This window comes from Suillus fuscotomentosus (assembly GCF_016647785.1).
Source record: "Suillus fuscotomentosus strain FC203 chromosome Unknown F5891scaffold_17, whole genome shotgun sequence".
NCBI classification, from domain to species: Eukaryota; Fungi; Basidiomycota; class Agaricomycetes; order Boletales; family Suillaceae; genus Suillus; species Suillus fuscotomentosus.
The window spans coordinates 114,195-133,917 of record NW_024539529.1 but is presented as its reverse complement, the minus strand read 5'-3'; the positions used below and the strand labels follow the sequence as shown (position 1 = coordinate 133,917).

The window sequence follows — 19,723 nt, the reverse complement described above, 5'->3', positions numbered from 1 at the left end:
AGTCTTTACAAAGACATGGGCCCAGGGCGAGTATCGATTAGCTAAGACAGAAACCTGTGTTGAGACCACAGCGGTTAGTTAGGTATGAAAGAGGGAACAAATGATGAACTCACTTTGAAAAAGATACAGACAAACATACCACCAGGGTCGGGAAAGAAAGGGTAGTGATGTGGACCAAGAAACCAAGAATGAAGCGGGCAAGAAGGGCAGGCGTTGGGAAAAAGGGTAACAAGTGAGAAGAGCAGGAAAGAGAAGCAAGGATAGGTTGATTTGGACCGGCAAATGTTTATATACTATATGTTGAGCAGGAATTCTGGTGCTGCATGGCGGAAGCTTGTGTCCCCAATGACATAGTAAGTTTGGCATTGTGTGCCACCCATGGGAGACAGAGCCATACTGAGGTGACATGGACGGACGGACTTCCTGGACAGATGGACCCGCCGGACTTTCGAGAATTCCGGTATCTTGGAGTTGTTGGTCTTCAAAATGGAAGTCGATATCAGATTCCCCAGGTCTGAGTTTCTCTTGCCAGATACTCGCGCAGATCATGAGTTGCTATGTCAGCCCGAAATCGTGAGCATCCCTAATTTACATCAATCACGAATGATTCAATTGACGAGAATCTGCAGAATCTTATTTTAGTTCGGGCAGCTTAAAGGAAGCAGAGCACGCTCCAATCAACGGACCAGAAAACATGCCAGATTATCTAGCGATGTTGACTCACCCTAGAGTACCTCATTGCCCAAATCTTAAATAAAATTGCATTTGCGCCATTTAACGAAACATCTTGGTAGAAAAAGGACTGGTCAGAAATGTGCGCGTGCGCGTCACCGCACTTCACCATCGATTCGTCAAACGAAGAACAGGTCTGTGCAAAAATCGTGTTTCCTCACTTGCTACTGTACATACAATTTGCCGTCGAAGAGAAGACCGAAGGCGTGTCCTCATGATACCAAAATTTTAAATTACATTGGATATTTGTACACTTTCACTCAATGTTCATTCCAAATGCGAGGAATGCTGGTTGTTCAAGCATATCCAGTTCTTCCGGGGACAATTGCGAATGCAGGGCCCCCCTTCACAAACATCTTCCATATATCTTGAGCAAGCTCTTCCGGGACTTCAGTGGCAGCAAAATGGCCTCCTGTCTTATGATGGGACTCAAAAACAACGTTGTGCGACTTGCACAGCCACCTACAAACTCATATTAGCTTCAGCAAAGTTGATTGATAGAAATGCACACTGTGGGCAAAACTATAAGTTCCTTCGGGAAAAACGATGCTCCCATAGGAATAGTAGGACTTTGGCCTAGATCCTCGCAATTGCTACGCAATTCAAAGTAAATGCGAAGGGAGGCAGCGGGTCCGTTGCGGGAGAACCAGTACAATGAGATCCATGTCAACACTATTTGGAACAGTTGAGCGATATCCGAAAAAGCAATATTGCTGTTACCTTCATCATCAGACCAATTGTAATTGTCGGTCTAAAGAACCAGTTTCTCATAGATCCAGGCAAGCAGGCCAACAGGGCTATCGGCGAGACTGTAACCGAGTGTCTGCGGCTGGGTGCTCTGTTCGTGGTAGTAGCCTTGTCCTTTGGTTTGGAACCATGTGGTACGTTCGATGCCTGCTTTTTCTTCTGTAGACCATGGCGTTAGCAAGAAAGACAAGAAAAACAGGGGCAATCTCCAGCTCGGTGGTTTGGGACTACATAGACGAGAATGAGTCAAGGTGTGTGCGGAGCGAGAAAATGACATACAGTGGAGAGTTGGTATGCCATGCCTTGAGATGCCTCCCACCATACACAGAAGCCATTCTCCTGGTAATCTGAGGATATATTAATGATAAGTCAGGTCTACTTGTAAAATATGACACACAAGGCTACCCCAGTCACCTCCATGGGTAACTGTAAGAGAAATGAATAGATTCGTTGATCCATTTGAGGAATTACTCAGTAACGTACCATACTCGTTGTACCTGAGAGCGAGCATGAGTTTGTGAGCTACCTGGGTACACAGTCAATATGTAGAGAGATTAGAATTTGTAACGAATGGTAGTCACCTCAGCATACTGATCAATAGCAAAGCCTTGTTTGTGGGGAGCCTCCGAAAAGCCAAAACCAGGCAAACTAAGCACCACAACATGAAAGCTAGGATGTTCAGGGGCCGATGAAGTCAGGAAGGGCAAAATCTTCCCAACTTCCAAGAAGCTTCCAGGCCCTAGTTAAGGTCAAAATATGTTGGTCTGCAAGCATGCAAATTGACATACATCCGTGGCAAAACAACAGCGGAATAGCATCAACAGTTTCGCTCTTCTTGTGAACATAATGAATATTCAGCACGCCAAAACCATCCACGTCAATATCGCATGTGAACATTGGCAATTGCTCGTTGATTTCTTTTTCATATTTGCGCCAGTTGTACGAGTTTTTCCACCTCTCTGTGAGCCGCTTTATGTCCGCCAGAGGTGCACCATACTTCCACCTGGCATCCTCCAATTCATTCGGGAAACTAGCAAGTTCAAGTTTAGCACGGAGGATAGTCAATTTCTCGTCGGGGATATCGATTTGGAAAGGAGTTTCAGATGTCATGGTGGTCGTGAGATGTTGTGGTTCAATAGGAGGTACTCCATAAGGAATAAGGAAACTTCCCACAGACCAGATATGAGTCCGCTGGTAGCTCAGCCCATCGCCAAGGTCACTAGCAAGGTCCGTCATCATAATCAAAATGTCTTTGGAACGTGGTGTTCGGTACATGACACTCCAAATTGGACCGTTTGAGTCTGTTGCATATTATAGACTTATAAGCAGTGTTCGACCATCCGGGCTCCAGCCGCATCTAGGTTTCAGTAATTAATCGGTTGCTCCACGGATTCAGTGGCCGTCGTACTTACCGCCATTCGCCCTCAGTCGACGGTAGGATGTTTTCTTACTGGTATTCTCGGCCAGAAACAAAGTAGAAAGGTTGACTCGTTTACTTCCTACCTCGCACTCTTGCAACGCAGCAGGAGGATATGTCGGGCCAATCGACTACTTTTTTGAATAGATGAGTTCCATCAGGCCTAGGTAAGGTTTTGAACTCCACCAGGATTGGACTGCATCAACACAATCATGTGACGGGCACCAACCTCTCTAATATGATAAAACATTGTGGCCAGGCTCAGCGCTCTTAAGGTTAGTAGAAAGTTTAATGGTCGTGCCATACCCTCAACTGACATGCATAAAACCTATCTGTGCTTATCAGCAATCCGAGCAGCGAAATACATCGATGACGCTTGCCTGCACGGCACGTATGAAGGGGAATCACTACGTTAATCTGGAACATCGATCTAAATGGCTATAATTCTAGACTGGCTTCGGACTTGCCAGTGAGAATTTGCCCAGTCTCGTGAACATTCAATATTTGTTTGCCATCTTTCTACAAAGCTTTATGAATACACTATGCAACCATGATGCATCATGCATGATGTCCGACGGGCCCCCAGGCTGATCTATTTCTGATCAAATGATTGATACACATCTGACCAACATATTTCAAACAGTCGCCAAAGATAAACAAGCCCTTCTTGCTTCTTCAAGAGTTGAATACGTGTAATGTGGACTGTGACTGTCCCCTGGGACCTGCACCCAATGTCGCAGTGTTTTGCCTCTGATTGATCCAGCAGATCTTGAAGTCTGGGATAAACCCTAGAAACATTGATGCTCGGGCTTATTCCACGCCCAAAATGGATATGGCATCGATGAGGAGGACAGTTGCAGTAAATGAAGGCAACAACATGCAAAGTGCTCATGAACACATTTCTTCGACCATAAAGGCTCGCTCATGAAGTCACAGAGCGAAGCGTGATAGATTTCAATGCATCCGACGCCATCAAAATGCTTCAAGCATCACAGTGAAGCTTGTTTTATCCGTATAGTTTCGCAAGTGGTAACGGTCTAGCTGGATGGATGATAGACACTAACATTCGGCAGTGCACAAGTGGATCCTCGGAGGTTGCAATGCACATAATACAGTAACTTATACCCGTCTCAGATGGACAGCCCAGAGTGACAATGTACCTATAGAGACGGGCCATCCCATGTGGGCCCATGGCAATAATTGTACCATGGTAGACGAGTGGGCCGAGTGAATGTGTGTACCCGAGACAAAGGGATGGGCCAAGGGTATATAGTATAGACAGTGATATAGAAATGTACTAGTATATAGGACATTATGAATGGTGAATCAAGTGTACAATGGAGACGGGTGGGCCGGACAAATGTGTGTACCCAAGGCAAACGGATGGGCCGGGGGTATCCAGTTCACAATGGAGACGGGTGGGCCAGACAAATGTGTGTACCCAAGGCAAACGGATGGGCCGGGTATAGTGGGTCCGGTTCATCTAGCATCAGGTGAATGGATCATCCGGTAGGTATATTATCAGGTATGTATATGATCCGGTAGGTATATATAATATACTACCGGCCGGTGCAATTTCAGGGGTGGTTTGGTTGTGTCAATCAGTTCATATTTGAGTGAGATATGGGCAATACAAAAGTCTGTGCTAATTGACTGGGCAGGTGGATATCAGGTTGGATTGACCAGCTCAGGTAAACCAGTCTATATGCCCTATTATACTACCGGCCGGTGCGATTTCATGGGTGGTTTGGTTGTGTCAATCGGTTGATATTTCATTGAGATAATGTCAATACAAAATTTGGTGCTAATTGACCGGGCAGGTGGATATCAGGTTGGATTGACCAGTTCAAGTGATCCGGTCCATATGCCCCAATATACTACCGGCCGGTGCGATTTCAGGGGTGGTTTGGTTGTGTCAATCGGTCCATATTTCATTGAGATATGGTCAATACAAAAGTTGGTGCTAATTGACTGGGCAGGTGGATATCAGGTTAGATTGACCAGTTCAAGTGATCCGGTCCATATGCCCCAATGTACTACCAGCCGGTGCAATTTCAGGGGTAGTTTGGTTGTGTCAATCGGTCCATATTTCATTGAGATACGGTCAATACAAAAGTTGGTGCTAATTGACCGGGCAGGTGGATATCAGGTTGAATTGACCGGCTCCAGTGATCCGGTCCATATGCCCCAATATACTACCGGCCGGTGCAATCTCAGGGGTGGTTTGATTGTGTCACTCGGTTGATAGTTGATTGAGATATGGGCAATACAAAAGTCTGTGCTAATTGACCGGGCAGGTGGATATCAGGTTGGATTGACCGGTTCAAGTAATCCGGTCCATATGCCCCAATATACTACCGGCCGGTGCGATTTCAGGGGTGGTTTGATTGTGTCACTCGGTTCATATTTCATTGAGATACGGTCAATGCAAAATTTGGTGCTAATTGACCGGGCAGGTGGATATCAGGTTGAATTGACCGGTTCAAGTGATCCGGTCCATATGCCCCAATATACTACCGGCCGGTGCAATCTCAGGGGTGGTTTGATTGTGTCACTCGGTTCATATTTCATTGAGATACGGTCAATGCAAAATTTGGTGCTAATTGACCAGGCAGGTGGATATCAGGTTGGATTGACCAGTTCAAGTGGACCGGTCTATGGGCCCCAATATACTACCGGCCGGTGCCATTTCAGGTATGGTTTGGTTGTGTCAATTGGTTGATTTTTGATTGAGATATGGGCAATACAAAAGTTGGTGCTAATTGACCAGGCAGGTGGATATCAGGTTGGATTGACCGGCTCCGGTGATCCGGTCCATATGCCCCAATATACTACCGGCTGGTGCAATTTCAAGGATGGCTTTCCACCGGTGGTCTGATCATGTAAAATGGTTAAGATTTGACAAAGTTAAGAGCCTTGCAAGAGTGTCATCAATTCAGAAGAGGATATGTTGTATCAGCTTTGCCACTGATATTTTTGCGACCGGTTGCTTGTGGTAATCACCGGAGCTGGTCAATCCAACCTGATATCTACCTGCCCGGTCAATTAGCACCAACTTTTGTATTGCCCGTATCTCAATCAAACATCAACCAATTGACACAACCAAACCATCCCTGAAATGGCACCGGCCGGTAGTATAATGGGGCATATGGACTGGTCGACCTGAACCGGTCAAGTCAAACTGATATCCACCTGCCCGGTCAATTAGCACCAAATTTTGCATTGACCGTATCTCAATGAAATATGAACCGAGTGACACAATCAAACCACCCCTGAGATTGCACCAGCCGGTAGTATATTGGGGCATATGGACCGGATCACTTGAACCGGTCAATTCAACCTGATATCCACCTGCCCGGTCAATTAGCACCAAATTTTGCATTGACCGTATCTCAATGAAATATGAACCGAGTGACACAATCAAACCACCCCTGAAATCGCACCGGCCGGTAGTATATTGGGGCATATGGACCGGATTACTTGAACCGGTCAATCCAACCTGATATCCACCTGCCCGGTCAATTAGCACAGACTTTTGTATTGCCCATATCTCAATCAACTATCAACCGAGTGACACAATCAAACCACCCCTGAGATTGCACCGGCCGGTAGTATATTGGGGCATATGGACCGGATCACTGGAGCCGGTCAATTCAACCTGATATCCACCTGCCCGGTCAATTAGCACCAACTTTTGTATTGACCGTATCTCAATGAAATATGGACCGATTGACACAACCAAACTACCCCTGAAATTGCACCGGCTGGTAGTACATTGGGGCATATGGACCGGATCACTTGAACTGGTCAATCTAACCTGATATCCACCTGCCCAGTCAATTAGCACCAACTTTTGTATTGACCATATCTCAATGAAATATGGACCGATTGACACAACCAAACCACCCCTGAAATCGCACCGGCCGGTAGTATATTGGGGCATATGGACCGGATCACTTGAACTGGTCAATCCAACCTGATATCCACCTGCCCGGTCAATTAGCACCAAATTTTGTATTGACATTATCTCAATGAAATATCAACCGATTGACACAACCAAACCACCCATGAAATCGCACCGGCCGGTAGTATAATAGGGCATATAGACTGGTTTACCTGAGCTGGTCAATCCAACCTGATATCCACCTGCCCAGTCAATTAGCACAGACTTTTGTATTGCCCATATCTCACTCAAATATGAACTGATTGACACAACCAAACCACCCCTGAAATTGCACCGGCCGGTAGTATATTATATATACCTACCGGATCATATACATACCTGATAATATACCTACCGGATGATCCATTCACCTGATGCTAGATGAACCGGACCCACTATACCCGGCCCATCCGTTTGCCTTGGGTACACACATTTGTCTGGCCCACCCGTCTCCATTGTGAACTGGATACCCCCGGCCCATCCGTTTGCCTTGGGTACACACATTTGTCCGGCCCACCCGTCTCCATTGTACACTTGATTCACCATTCATAATGTCCTATATACTAGTACATTTCTATATCACTGTCTATACTATATACCCTTGGCCCATCCCTTTGTCTCGGGTACACACATTCACTCGGCCCACTCGTCTACCATGGTACAATTATTGCCATGGGCCCACATGGGATGGCCCGTCTCTATAGGTACATTGTCACTCTGGGCTGTCCATCTGAGATGGGTGAAATTCACTGAATGGGCTCTGCAATGGTTTGCTGATAAAGTTGATCAATAAGGGTACTCAGAGTAGTTTTAGGATTTTCGGTAAAGCTCGCTAAGGCCCGGTAAAGCGCGGGTAGAGCTTACAGAAACACGGCACCATAATCCTCGGCGCACATCGGCACGACGTCAGACTTTCAAACGACACTTAAGATTTTCGAAGCAGAAAGTGAGGAGGAGGACACATGTATTTGCAATGAGTAGTGATAAAGTACATCCCCCAACGCGCTTTGTATTTAAAACTAGCAGCATCAATAAATTCGTGAAAGAAAAACCAAGTCCAGTGGGATAATGATATCAGTGCGTGCTATAGGTGGAGAGCGCAGGATGTGCTCCTTGTCCTGGATCTTCGCCTTCACGTTGTCGGTGGCATCTGATGACTCCACCGACAACGTGATGATGTTGATGGGGATCTGCATACTGGAAAGAAGATGGAGAACAAGGTGGAGGGGAGACTCCTTCTGGGCGTTGTATAGGCGTGCCAACTGGCATTACAGAGGGAAGAGCAACGGGGAGCATTCAGACATGCTTGAATGAGATCCTTGCCCTCCGGTTGAGTGACAAGAGGTTGTAGCTTTGAAGTTGTAAAGGTGTTAACGAGACCCGTTTCTGACATGACGAGTAGAAGGACTTGAGTGCCTGTGAGAGTAGACAGATATAGTTGGGAAGAAGGTGGAGAATGACATTGTGGTTGGGAAGAGCAGCTTCGAGTAGCATGCCAGCAAAAATGAGACGCCGGATGATCATGTGTGAGGGGAAACCTAAAATAAATGTCATGAGGACAAAACATGGTGAGCTGCAGCTTGCAAGATGCAAGAAAAACACACCTTGTGCACAAAACCTCCAACAACTTCATGAGGTCCGGCTTGATGCTGTCCGAGTTTGAGTGAGGTTGATGGGCTGAGTGAGGTTGATGAGCACAACGTGAGGTCGATGAGCGCAACGTGAAATGCAACATCGGAAATTTCCGAAAATTTTAAACTCCGCTGTAAACTGTGTCACATATGCACCAAATGAATAGGAATTTTGATCCCCCCCCCAATTCTCACTATGCCTCGTCAATCTACACGTGTACAGATGCTGAATGACCTTGACCAGGCTGCCCTTGTGGTAGCCAGGGCGAGATACCAGCACGTCATGGAAGATGATGACTCTACAGACTCCATCTCGAGCTTAGATTCTGATTTAGATCTTACCCGTGACTCGGATCTTGAAATCTTCCTGAATATTATGCTTTCACCCCCTTCTCCTCTTTCTCCAGCACTCTCCATCTCATCCAATTTTTCTGATGGGGACAGCTCATCAGATGATGATCATATTATCACTCGCTACAATCGCCTCCAGGATTCCATTGCAACTCTCCAGGACAAAATTTCAAAGGCTCGTGTACTCAACATCCCCAGTGTACCTCTCCCACGTGCCCCTCAGCTACACCTTCTAGTTCATTTCGGGGAACACCGCCTGCTTTTATTTCGTCACAAATTACGTGTTGATCCTGAAATCTTTGACGACATCCTTGATTTAATTTCTGACCATCGCATTTTTCACAACAACTCCAACAACTCCCAGCTTCCTGTTGCTATTCAACTAGCAATTTTTCTCAACCGTGCTGGCCACTATGGTAACTCCATATCTCTTGTGGATGTGTCTCAATGGGCAGGTGTTAGTGTTGGCTCGGTCGTTAATTGCACTAATCGTGTAATGGTTGCCCTGCTTGACCAGCATGATGCTTTCATGGGTTTCCCTCCCCACAATTCGAAGGATTTTGAGCGTGCTCGGAGGTATAGTGCAAAGGCTAGCACTTGTCCTGAGTGGCAGAATGGAGTCCTAGCTGTTGATGGGACAACAGTTGATCTATATGCGACACCAGGTTTTTTCCACCAGGCTTTTTATGATAGGAAATCCAAGTATTCCCTTGGGTGTCAGGTATGTTTTTTATTGAATTTTTATTGAATTTCTATGGCTAATTTTTGAAAAAATTCAAGGCAGCTATTATGCCTCACAATCTTCTCATAGTCGATTATTCTCTTGGTCACCCCGGAAGTGTCCATGATGCATATGCATTTAGATCCACTCGTATCTACCAAGAGCATGACACACTTCTGCCAGCTAATCACTGGGTCTGGGCAGACAGTGCTTATCCACTAAGCACTTGGTGTATTACTCCTTTCAAGAAGCCCCGCAATGGGCGCCTGACAGCAAACCAGAGGACATTTAATTTTCATCTCTCTTCAGTTTGTATTTTTTTTCCTGATTTTTCCTGATTTTTCTAAATTAATAATTCATATAGGTCCGTGTCCGTGTTGAACATGCATTTGCTGCATTAAAAGGCCGGTTTCAATCCCTTCGAGATCTCCGACAGAATATCAATTCAGCCGATGACTTGCGGGCAGCTGTCCATTGGATTCAGTGCTGTCTCATCCTTCACAATATGATTATCTGGTTTGAAGAACACCGAGGTCTTAAAGAATCTAGTGGCTCAGTGAAATGGGCCTATCAAGAGGACAACAATCCAATTCAAGGAGAGAATGAAGGGCCTGATGGTAATGAACAAGTGGGTGACAGGTTGTATGAGGGGACACCAGGTCACACACAGCGTGAAAAGTTGAAGGATATATTGTTTGACAGTCCCTACTCAAAGGCACACCGCAGAGAAGACTAGGAACAGCTACAAACTCTATTGACAAGCTAGTACAGAAGATACACCAGTGTATAGTAAAGGTAGTACAACAGAACAACATGAGTAACATATGCGCAACACAAACAATAGTATGAAAGCAGCATGAAATAAGAACAAACAACTCATGATCCGGAATTAGAACCCATGATGCGAGCATACTCAATCTTGAGGCGCAGCATTGTTGCCTCCTCCGAGTGCGCATGCGCCAATGCGTCATGCATTTTCACCTCCGCCTCATGAAGGCGTATCTCAGAAGCCTTGGCCTCCAGGCTGCGTTTATGTGCAGCGGCAGCTTCGACGTAATCATCCGCACGCTCGTTTTTGAGGTATTTGTGTTCGTTGGCCTGCCGAGCGAGATTATACTTGGCCATGTAGCGCTCATTTTTGAGCTCCTCCCGCGTGATCCTGTCGGACTGCACCTTCTCGATTTCGTTGTTAAGTACATCAACCCTACTCTGAATATCCGAACGTTGTTTCTTCACCTGCTTCTGTTTTCCTGCGGACGAGGAGCCAACCGGAGACGTCATGGACGTCGACGTCACCACAGGAGCTGAAGACGCTGATGCTGGCTTAGACTGTGCAGAGCCCGAAGAGTGACGAGACGTTAGTTTGAGTGACCCCGTGCTGGTGCGTCGCTTTGGATCCTTTGCACCAGCACCGGATACCCCGAATGATGCGCGACTGTCCCGAACAGAGGTCTGCGATGTGCGTGGTAGCACGAAGTCAGATTGAGTTGGCGGGGGAGTGATGGGGGGCGAAGGGGTTGATGCAGGAAGTGGGCGCTTCGACGATGCAGTGGGTCTCGACGACTTCGGTGGACTGTCAAGGATAGTAACATTAGGCTCGTCACGATAATCACGTTGTGGGGGAGGAGTAGGCCGTGGTACATCACTGAATGAAAGATCCATCGCCTCGTCATCATAAGGAGGGCTGAAATAATCGGGCATGTTAATGTCGTCGTCGTCGTCATCGTTGAGAGGCGAATCAGAAGCACCGCGAGAGTGCACAGGGAGCTCGCCAGTTTGCTTACCATACTGAGGGACACGGTCAAAATACTGATTGCCAGTGGGCTGACCGCCATGAGGAAGATAGTGATGACCAGTGTTACGCACTCAAATAGATCTGTTATACGGAGCCCTAAGAGGGGCGTCGTCCGCTAACGTTCGTGACGTAACCGGAAGGGTCCGGTGTAGTGACTGAGACTGGCGACGACGAGTCGGCAGATATCAGAGACGCGCGTGTCATGTGACTTCTAAGACGGATGTCTTCAAAGTCACTGACATTCTCAAAGTAAGGACAGTCTTGTCCGAACGATGAGTAGTCGATCAAGGTAGACTTAGGCGCGATGAGCACCTAAGAAAAGATACTAGAGACTGAAGCTGAGGGGGCTTCAGAGGGAAGTATGTTCGAGGGAAGATTGAGTAGATTCAAGTTAGGGAATCTAGTACAGGGTGACCGACTACTTATACTAAGTGGAAAGGGTTAAGGGCAAGGCTACCGTACTGTAGGTAAGGGCAAAGGGGAAACGGAAAGGGTATAGGTACGCTGGTAGCAGAGCCTGATTAGTGATGTGAGGTCGAATGCAGAATGAGACCGAGAAACATTGGAACGAGCCAACGGTAAATGATACAATGCGCAGCGCGCACGAGTCAGAGGAAAGATAAGACAAGATAAGGAAAGCCACATTGGTGGCACGAGTCAGAACGAGTCATAGCCTGAAGGCACATGCACACGTTGGTGCGATAGGAGGGGGATGAGGGACGGGGAACGGTCCCAAGGATCCGGTCAACGGATAGTCGGTAGAGAAGTACGAGCCGGAGGCATACGAGGGCAAGGACGAAGGGGAAAAATGATAGGGGGGCCATGTAGCCGATGTTACTTGTAACAACCAGAGGGAGGGTAAGGCTGAGTGCCCAATGAGGGAAGGTAATGCTGAGCGCCGGAGGGGGGAGGGTAACGTTGAGCACCAGAGGGGGGAGGGTAATGTTGAGCGCTGGAGGGGGGAGGGTAATGCTGAGCGCCGGAGGGGGGAGGGTAAGGCTGAGTGCCGGAGGGGGGAGGGTAAGGCTGAGCACCGGAGGGGGGAGGGTAAGGCTGAGCACCGGATGGGGGAGGGTAAGGCTGAGCACCGGAGGGGGGAGGGTAATGCTGAGCACCGGAGGGGGGAGGGTAAGGCTGAGCACCAGAGGGGGGAGGGTAATGCTGAGCGCCAGAGGGGGGAGGGTAATGCTGAGCACCAGAGGGGGGAGGGTAATGCTGACCAGAGGATGACTGAGTGTTATGATTAGAACTGGCAGGCTCAGGATGAGCGCCAAATTGAGCGCTCCCAGAGCGCAGGGTTTCAGAATAGGAGCTACCCGCCTTAGATGATATGGAAAAATAATTTCCAGCATGGTCCACGCCTGGGCATGACGAGACCGTTTTGAGAGACACGGCAGGGTTTCCCCCCATGATGCTAATGAGGTCGTCATACCAGGGGAATTCTTTCAGTATTTGCGCTGTGAATTTAGTTAGTAAGACTACAAAAAACAAAAAGAAATACACACCATGCAAGTTCTGAGCAGCATTTTCATCCTGGGGCATGATACCAGCGCCGGTTGCATGTAACTTGTCGTGACATTCACGAAATTTTTTTCTGAGGCTTTGAAAGGAACATCAGTACACAACACGACGGATGCATTGAGAGAACATACCCGTTGATATGATTGTTTGTCAAGTCTCGAAATTTGTCTGGCACAGTCGCATAATACTCCGCATATTCTTCATTGTCCTCGAAAACGTACTTTGCGATAACAGCGCATACTGAAACCTTATCTTTTCCAGAGGGGCGGTCACCATCACCGTGCGATTGCTTTCCGTCCGAGTAAAATAAGATTCGGCAATCTGCCTGATTGTTGTGGAGGTGGTCGATGACCTTTTGCGTGCGGGATGGCGCAGACAGCCATTGGATTTGGATTTTTGCATGATCTGAGCTACTACCGGCAGGATTTCGTCCTCCTCGACTTTTGCTAACTCTTCCACGAGTCACAGGCCTTTGTACTTGTTCCATGGCCTTTTGGCCCCTTCGGAAGGGCGTCTGTAAAGCCCGTAGTCGCATAGAGCGACGACGAGGTGATGGTCGAACAACAGGCATGAGTTTCGAAGTCCGCCGGGATGCCGAAGTCTGCCGCATGTCTGAGGCATGTCGAGCCGAATTTGGTGAGTTTCTTACCGAGCTTTACCGAGCTTTAGTAAGGGTACTCTGAGTACCCTTAATGTCAGCACAGACCGCCCACCAGAAAAGACCAATGTCTCCAATTCATCCTCCGATGGCCAGGAGATGGCTGGCCGACCGAAAATGGTGGAACGAATTGTCCGTGTTTTATCTAACCATTCTAGGACATCCCGTATGGTGTCTTTATCACGAGAATCTCGTGGATGCTGAGGGCATGACTGCCCGGATATGTTCCTCAGGGCGGCTTATGAATATTACATGGATGACTGAGAAGGCTGGACCTGTGAGGGCGTTTGTCAACAGCGTGACAAGTCTTCCCGCCTCTTCCGAAGAAAAAATTTCGTCAAGAGCATCGATGATGCATCTGTTCTGCGTGGGGTCTTCCAGGTGACAGGAGGCTGTCCAACGACATTGCATAGACTCTTCAATGAACTGCAGCATGGGAATAAGCCAGATGAGATACCTCTCAAGCTCGCCCATCTGAATCAGGTACACCTACCTTCAAGTTCCACAGACAAAGTGTGTATTGGTCCTTCTTCAAGCTCGAGCCATGCTGATTCAAGCTATTGCCCACCGTTCACAGTGAGTGAGCCTGTCGATCCTCGTTCAAGTTCGAGCCACGCTGATCCAAGCTGTTTCCTGCCGTCGCAGTGAGTGAGTCCGTCGATCCTAGTTCGAGTTTGAGCCACGCTGATCCAAGCTGTTGCCCGCCGTCACAGTCACTCCTCTCATTCTCCCTCGTACCTGCATACCCGTGGACCCGTACCCATACCTGACCACACGGGTATGGTGTGGTACGGGTACGGGTACAGCATCACCAAAAGTCCAGAAAACCGGTATTGCCTTATTAGGCTGACGGTCACGAGGTTTACTGGATCATGGGTGATGGCTGCTGAGACGATGACGCCAGCGCTTGATCATTATGATGTCGAGTAGTTCGTAGCTTACCGTTGTTCCCGTGTATGCTACACAAATGATATGCTTTTGTCATTATGATAACATCCTGATATACTTCTGTAAGTTTGATCCTCCCTGATATTCTCTGCGAATCGGCGATGCATACAGTCCAGACTCCACTTTGAATGCCCGGTTAACAGAAGAGGCTTCAAGTTGTCACGGTCGAGTCCATCATGGACTCCTGTTCTTTTACCGCTACGGCTTCGATGTCCATGCCAGACGTACCCAAGCAAACTCCAGACTACCTCACGATGTGGACTCAGCCAACTTCCAAGCACGCCTCCCCGTCGATTGGGTCTCACAATAAGTGTTGTATGCGCAATACAACAAAACAGGTCAGTTGAAACCATATCGGTGCCAAATGTGTGAATCCGTATCACTGCTCTTCTGTGCACGCTCGATTTTCTTAAGTCCTTTATTTGGTACCCTTTGCCACTTGGCCACTTTTGCGCTGTTGGGGTTGGGCTCGCTCTTCAACCGGTACTAGTACCCACTGCTCTTCCCACCACCACCACCACCACCACTCTTGCGGCTATTGGTCATAGTTTATGACCTGAATTTCTGTTCAAGGTAACACTGTCCACCCCTTCTCATACAGTGTACTTACTATCTCTCCACACAGTGTATCTGCATTTAATACCTAAAGGTGAGTATATGCGCATTGCCTCTATTCCAACGCCTCACTGCAGCCTCAGTGATGTCACCCGACATGGCTTATGTGACGCGGCATGGTGAGAAATCATTTGGTCTTGTATTATATGATCTCTAATTCATTATCAAGTCTTCGCTGGTGCACCGCTTGCTATCAATTGTCTACCTCGTGATACTGCTACCCAGTATATGAAACACCAATCATCCACATGCCTGATAATGTGCGTATTGTTTAGTGAGGAGCCAGGCTATTGAAAACCCACCCAGCACCCGGGAGAGATGCAACTCGGTGGAGTGCAACAAGTCGTCATCACTGGTATGTGATATCTATCTCCGCTCGGCTGATATTGATGATTCACCCCAAGCCATACTGGTCATGACGTTCGTCGTTACAGGCTCATCGCTAGGTGCTATCATCCATCCGATCATGCTCAATAACCTCCTCAACAGTCCTCTTGGTTTTTCCAATGGCGTCCGTATAAGCGCAGGGTTGATCAGCTTATTTCTCTTAACTGCGTGTTTGTGCATGTGAACTCACCTTGATCCGCCGGCGATACCGGTGAACTATATCGTGGCGGCTAGAAGATGTATTCACGATGTACCGTTTGTGCTCCTAATAATAGGGTGAGACCTGCAACGTACATTCCTGACTTTCTCCAAATAACCATTCTGCAGAGGCTTTCTTTTCCAGATCGGGTTCTACTACCCATTATTCTTCTTTCAACTAGACTCTATCCAGCACGGTATCAGTGTTCATTTTTCGTTTTACTCTGTGAGTTCCAGCAATACACGAGTCATCCGCGGCGTCTGCTGACAGAGTCTCTAGTTAGTGATATTAAATGGATCCAATTGCTTAGGGCGATTCACGTCAGGGTTTATTGCGAGGTTCACGTGACAGCTGCAACGTGCAGGTTACATGCAGCGATATGAAAGTGTTAGCACTGATGACGGACGCCGGACATCGTCTTCTCGCACGATACCGCAGGATGCAGAACAGCGGGGATCTCGAACAATCCATAAAGCACTTTGAACGGGCCTCGGATCTCTGTCCCATGGATCATCCCTACCGCCCTGCAGCACTGTTCAATCTAGCCGTGGCAAAGTCTGTTAGTTGCCAAGCGGACGGAAGATACTTTGACCTCGACATCCCCATCTCTCTTTTTCAAGGGGCCCTCGACTTGCACCCCACTGATCATCCAGACCAAAGTGTCACATAGCTCTATCTTGCCATCGCTTTGCTCTCGCGGTTCGCGAAACGGAGATTTCAAATGGATGTTGATACAGCTAAAGAATTGCTGAGCGACGTAGCTGATGTCATATAGTATGTACTACAAGAATAATATGTGCTTATACTAGTACCATACCACTGCAATAAGCCACTATAAGGTGCTGGAAATTGTTCAGGCCTGCTCAGCAGCCATCATATGTCAGTCATGATGCATGACCCATCAGCTGATGGTTAAATGAGCAAAAATTCAGTTTCATGATCTTACCATCTCGGATGACCTGGGGCTGGGCTGGGCTGATGGGCCATGGTGGCTATGGTGAAGCTGATACCGGATGATAAGACCTGAGCATACCTTATCTAGGTTTGGGACTTTTGGTGATGAGGCTTGGACACCCACGGGTTACCCGTGCTATTCCCTAGTGTTGACATAAGCACGTTCTAGATATGTCATTTCTCCCAAATTGTGTACTGTACAGCACCGAAGTTCGCCACTCAGCGCTCAGCCACAGATCCTCCATAGACCCTTATGTACCCGCTTCGCGCCTTTTCCCACCTCAGCGTTGTTCTATTAACTTCCGCTGAGTCTTCTCTAGACTTCGTACATATGGGACATTTTTTTACAAGTAAGTCAAAGTATCATTTCTTACTCCTATCTGTCGGCATTCTGTTCAACGTCTCCGCGAGTCTACCCAAACTATAAGTGTTAGAGTGACTATCAATGATCATAGTCACCCTCACAGTTATAGTTTGGGAACAGACTACTAGTGTTGGACTGCTAGTTTTTTGCATCGTCTTTAACTCTCTGCTCACCATATTATCCATACTGGCAGACATTTTCATAGACACCATTACTACATCCCATGATGTGTGACCCGCATCCACCTTTATTGTATTAACAAATCAAGATGTGATTTGTTACAGCAATAAGGATTTTCGCAATGATTTCGCACTCTCGACAGTGCAGTGTATAGCTGACCATGCGCAAATACATCACTCCTCCTTCAGAAAACTAGCACGGTCAGGCCTAGATTTCGCAACATGCCGGTGTCCAAAAGGCCCCTGATCCGAGTCAACATGGTTTGCTCGCGGGCTCGCACACACATGTTGCTACGTTGATCGATATCGTTCAACACTGACAAAACTCATGACCATCATCAACAATTACATTTATATATTCTTCAAGTTTGAGTTAGAACAAAGTAAATTACTCGTATCCTTCGTCCCAGTGAGATCTGAGATACCCCATGGACACGACATCAATAAAGCATATGTATACCATACCATAACAATGTGCATGAAACGAAAGCGAGGATGAAAAAGGAAAAAAAATGCGAATAGTCGAGCATGCACGTACGAACGAAGGGTCCAGTATCCAAAGTACCAGCAAACCAACCCCATTCCGCACGTGTCTATCCCTGCAAACAATTAAAACCAGGAAGAGAAAGAGGGAGTCCCTTTATCATCACAGCATCGATTTAACCGCCCCACTGCGCCCACGCGCCAGGCAACCCGCGGCGGCGCTTCATCCCCGCACGCGTACGAATACCAGTCCCCCCAATCGAAGACGCTGAAAGTGCGCCGTTAGCGTTCCCGTTTCCATACCCGTCCCCTTCATCGTCGTCTTCTTCACCTACGACCCACCGGCGGCCTCTACTTGTGCCCCATGAGTCGTCTAGCCAGATGTGTCCTTGGGAATCTGGTGCAAAAGACGGGTGTTGGCCGTTGATGGTGCTATTGGTAGTGCTGATGGTGGTGGATGCCGAAGGCAGACTCCGGAGGCTGCCTGCTGTACTGGGTGGGTGAAGATGTTTTCGGAGACTGCGAATGGAGGCTTGGCGTCTAGCTGGGACGAGTATCCTTTCTAGGTCTAGTTCTCCTTCGTCTTCTTCGTCGTCGTCCACATCTTCAGAGGAGGAGCTGGAAGAACACGGGCCTTCCTGTCTATGGCTCGCGGAGGGGTACCTGCTCATACTCCACTCGTCGTTCTCAACCCTCGTACGGGCTAATGAAGGAACCATATCTGATTCCTTGCGTTTCCCCTTCCCCTTTCCTTTTCCTTTCCTTAATTCTTCCTCCCGCTTGTTCCTCCTCCGTCTCTCGTCGTCACGTCTATGTCTCGATTCATCGTATTCAGCACCGGTTCTACGCACCCTCGATCCCGCACGCGATGCAGGCGCAGACCTACACACGACGCTCGTCTGGCTCACCTTCCCCTCAGTCGTACCTGCACGCTGCTCCTGTACCTGTGCGCATAGCAATGGTGGCCGTCTCTGTTCCCTGGGTCTATTCGTCGCCTCTGAAAACGTCGAGTTCATTTTTCGCGTAGAGGCAGTCTCAGGCACACCAGAGAGAAGGGCTTTAGCGACAGATTCCATCCAGTTACGAGGGAGCGGTGGAGGGTCGTCTGTCTCGATGATATCGTCTGATGTGAGGACCACGTCCCGACGTGAAGAACGAGGTTGTGCGTGGGGAGTGCGATGGGAACGGAGGGAGACGTTCGATGAGGAGGGGCGTTTAGCTAGGGGTTGGATATTCGGTGCTGATGCCATATGCCGGAGGTATGCGTGAGCGTTTGGAGCATCTTTGGAAAAGTTGGATGAAGATTGATGACGAATGTAGGCATTTGGAGCGAGAGACTGGCCATGGGTTTCAGGGAATAGGTTGCGTGTGGCATGAAAGCGAGAATGCTTGCGAAGGCTTTCTGGAGATGTATTGAAGGAATAGGAAGATGCGGAAGATGATGGGTGGAGAGCTTTGATGTGTGCAAGCGGCGATGGTGGTTGAGAGTGTAAATCTTTGTTGGAGATCGGTTCCCGTGCCATACTCGAATTACGGCTTACAAGGCCGGCGAGGAACCCGACGACAGTGCCTACGCCACCACGCACACTGCTCGTGTGCTTATCGATTCCATGATCTGTATGTCGCTCGGATTCTGGTGTAAAGACGCGAGTTTCTTTGTAACCGGCCTCACGAAGGAGATCTTCGAGTCGCTCATATGTCTTGGATGTCCCACGGCGATGCAAGGGGACGCGAGCTAGGGTGTCAGGGTAACGTGTACGACCTCTTGGAGGTGTAAAAGGCTGGCTTGCATGTGATGATAGCTCGGAGTCATCTTGTGAAGTGGACGCGTTTGTCTGCAATGACAATCAATGAGTTCAGCCAGCCTCCTCGACGAAAATGATAAAAACACGCACAAAATCGCTGGTCTCGACTACGTTTGAAGCGTGCATGAAAGAGATCCTTCTCCTTTAGATGACTCCTCTTTATACTAAAGGGTAGTACCCCCCAACGATTGCTTCCACTTCCAGGTTTGCGATGTAGGAATAACTGACCAAGAAACAGTGGGCCAATTAGAATTTACGGTCACAAGCGACATC

The 19,723-nt window shown here is 48.0% G+C and overlaps 3 protein-coding genes across 3 annotated transcripts; 1 reads left to right on the top strand and 2 right to left on the bottom strand.

Moving 5' to 3' along the window:
• Nucleotides 1–962: 962 nt before the first annotated feature.
• F5891DRAFT_1023529 (Alpha/Beta hydrolase protein) lies at nucleotides 963–2,596 on the bottom strand. Its single transcript, XM_041361288.1, has 8 exons — nucleotides 2,268–2,596; nucleotides 2,061–2,218; nucleotides 1,963–2,005; nucleotides 1,877–1,905; nucleotides 1,759–1,826; nucleotides 1,543–1,706; nucleotides 1,242–1,404; nucleotides 963–1,194 (listed from the first exon to the last, which is right to left on the bottom strand). The coding sequence occupies exons 1-8, from the start codon at nucleotides 2,587–2,589 to the stop codon at nucleotides 1,029–1,031; spliced, it is 1,113 nt and encodes a 370-aa protein (XP_041227906.1). The 5' UTR covers nucleotides 2,590–2,596; the 3' UTR covers nucleotides 963–1,028.
• A 13,466-nt stretch (nucleotides 2,597–16,062) lies between these two features.
• F5891DRAFT_949155 (uncharacterized protein) lies at nucleotides 16,063–16,335 on the top strand (the record flags this gene model as incomplete). Its single annotated transcript, XM_041374854.1, has 1 exon — nucleotides 16,063–16,335. One exon carries the CDS (start codon nucleotides 16,063–16,065, stop codon nucleotides 16,333–16,335), a length of 273 nt encoding a protein of 90 aa, XP_041227905.1.
• A 1,156-nt stretch (nucleotides 16,336–17,491) lies between these two features.
• On the bottom strand, nucleotides 17,492–19,700 carry F5891DRAFT_1277065 (uncharacterized protein). Its single transcript, XM_041370254.1, has 2 exons — nucleotides 19,541–19,700; nucleotides 17,492–19,480 (listed from the first exon to the last, which is right to left on the bottom strand). The coding sequence occupies exons 1-2, from the start codon at nucleotides 19,574–19,576 to the stop codon at nucleotides 17,822–17,824; spliced, it is 1,695 nt and encodes a 564-aa protein (XP_041227904.1). The 5' UTR covers nucleotides 19,577–19,700; the 3' UTR covers nucleotides 17,492–17,821.
• Between the last annotated feature and the right edge of the window lie 23 nt (nucleotides 19,701–19,723).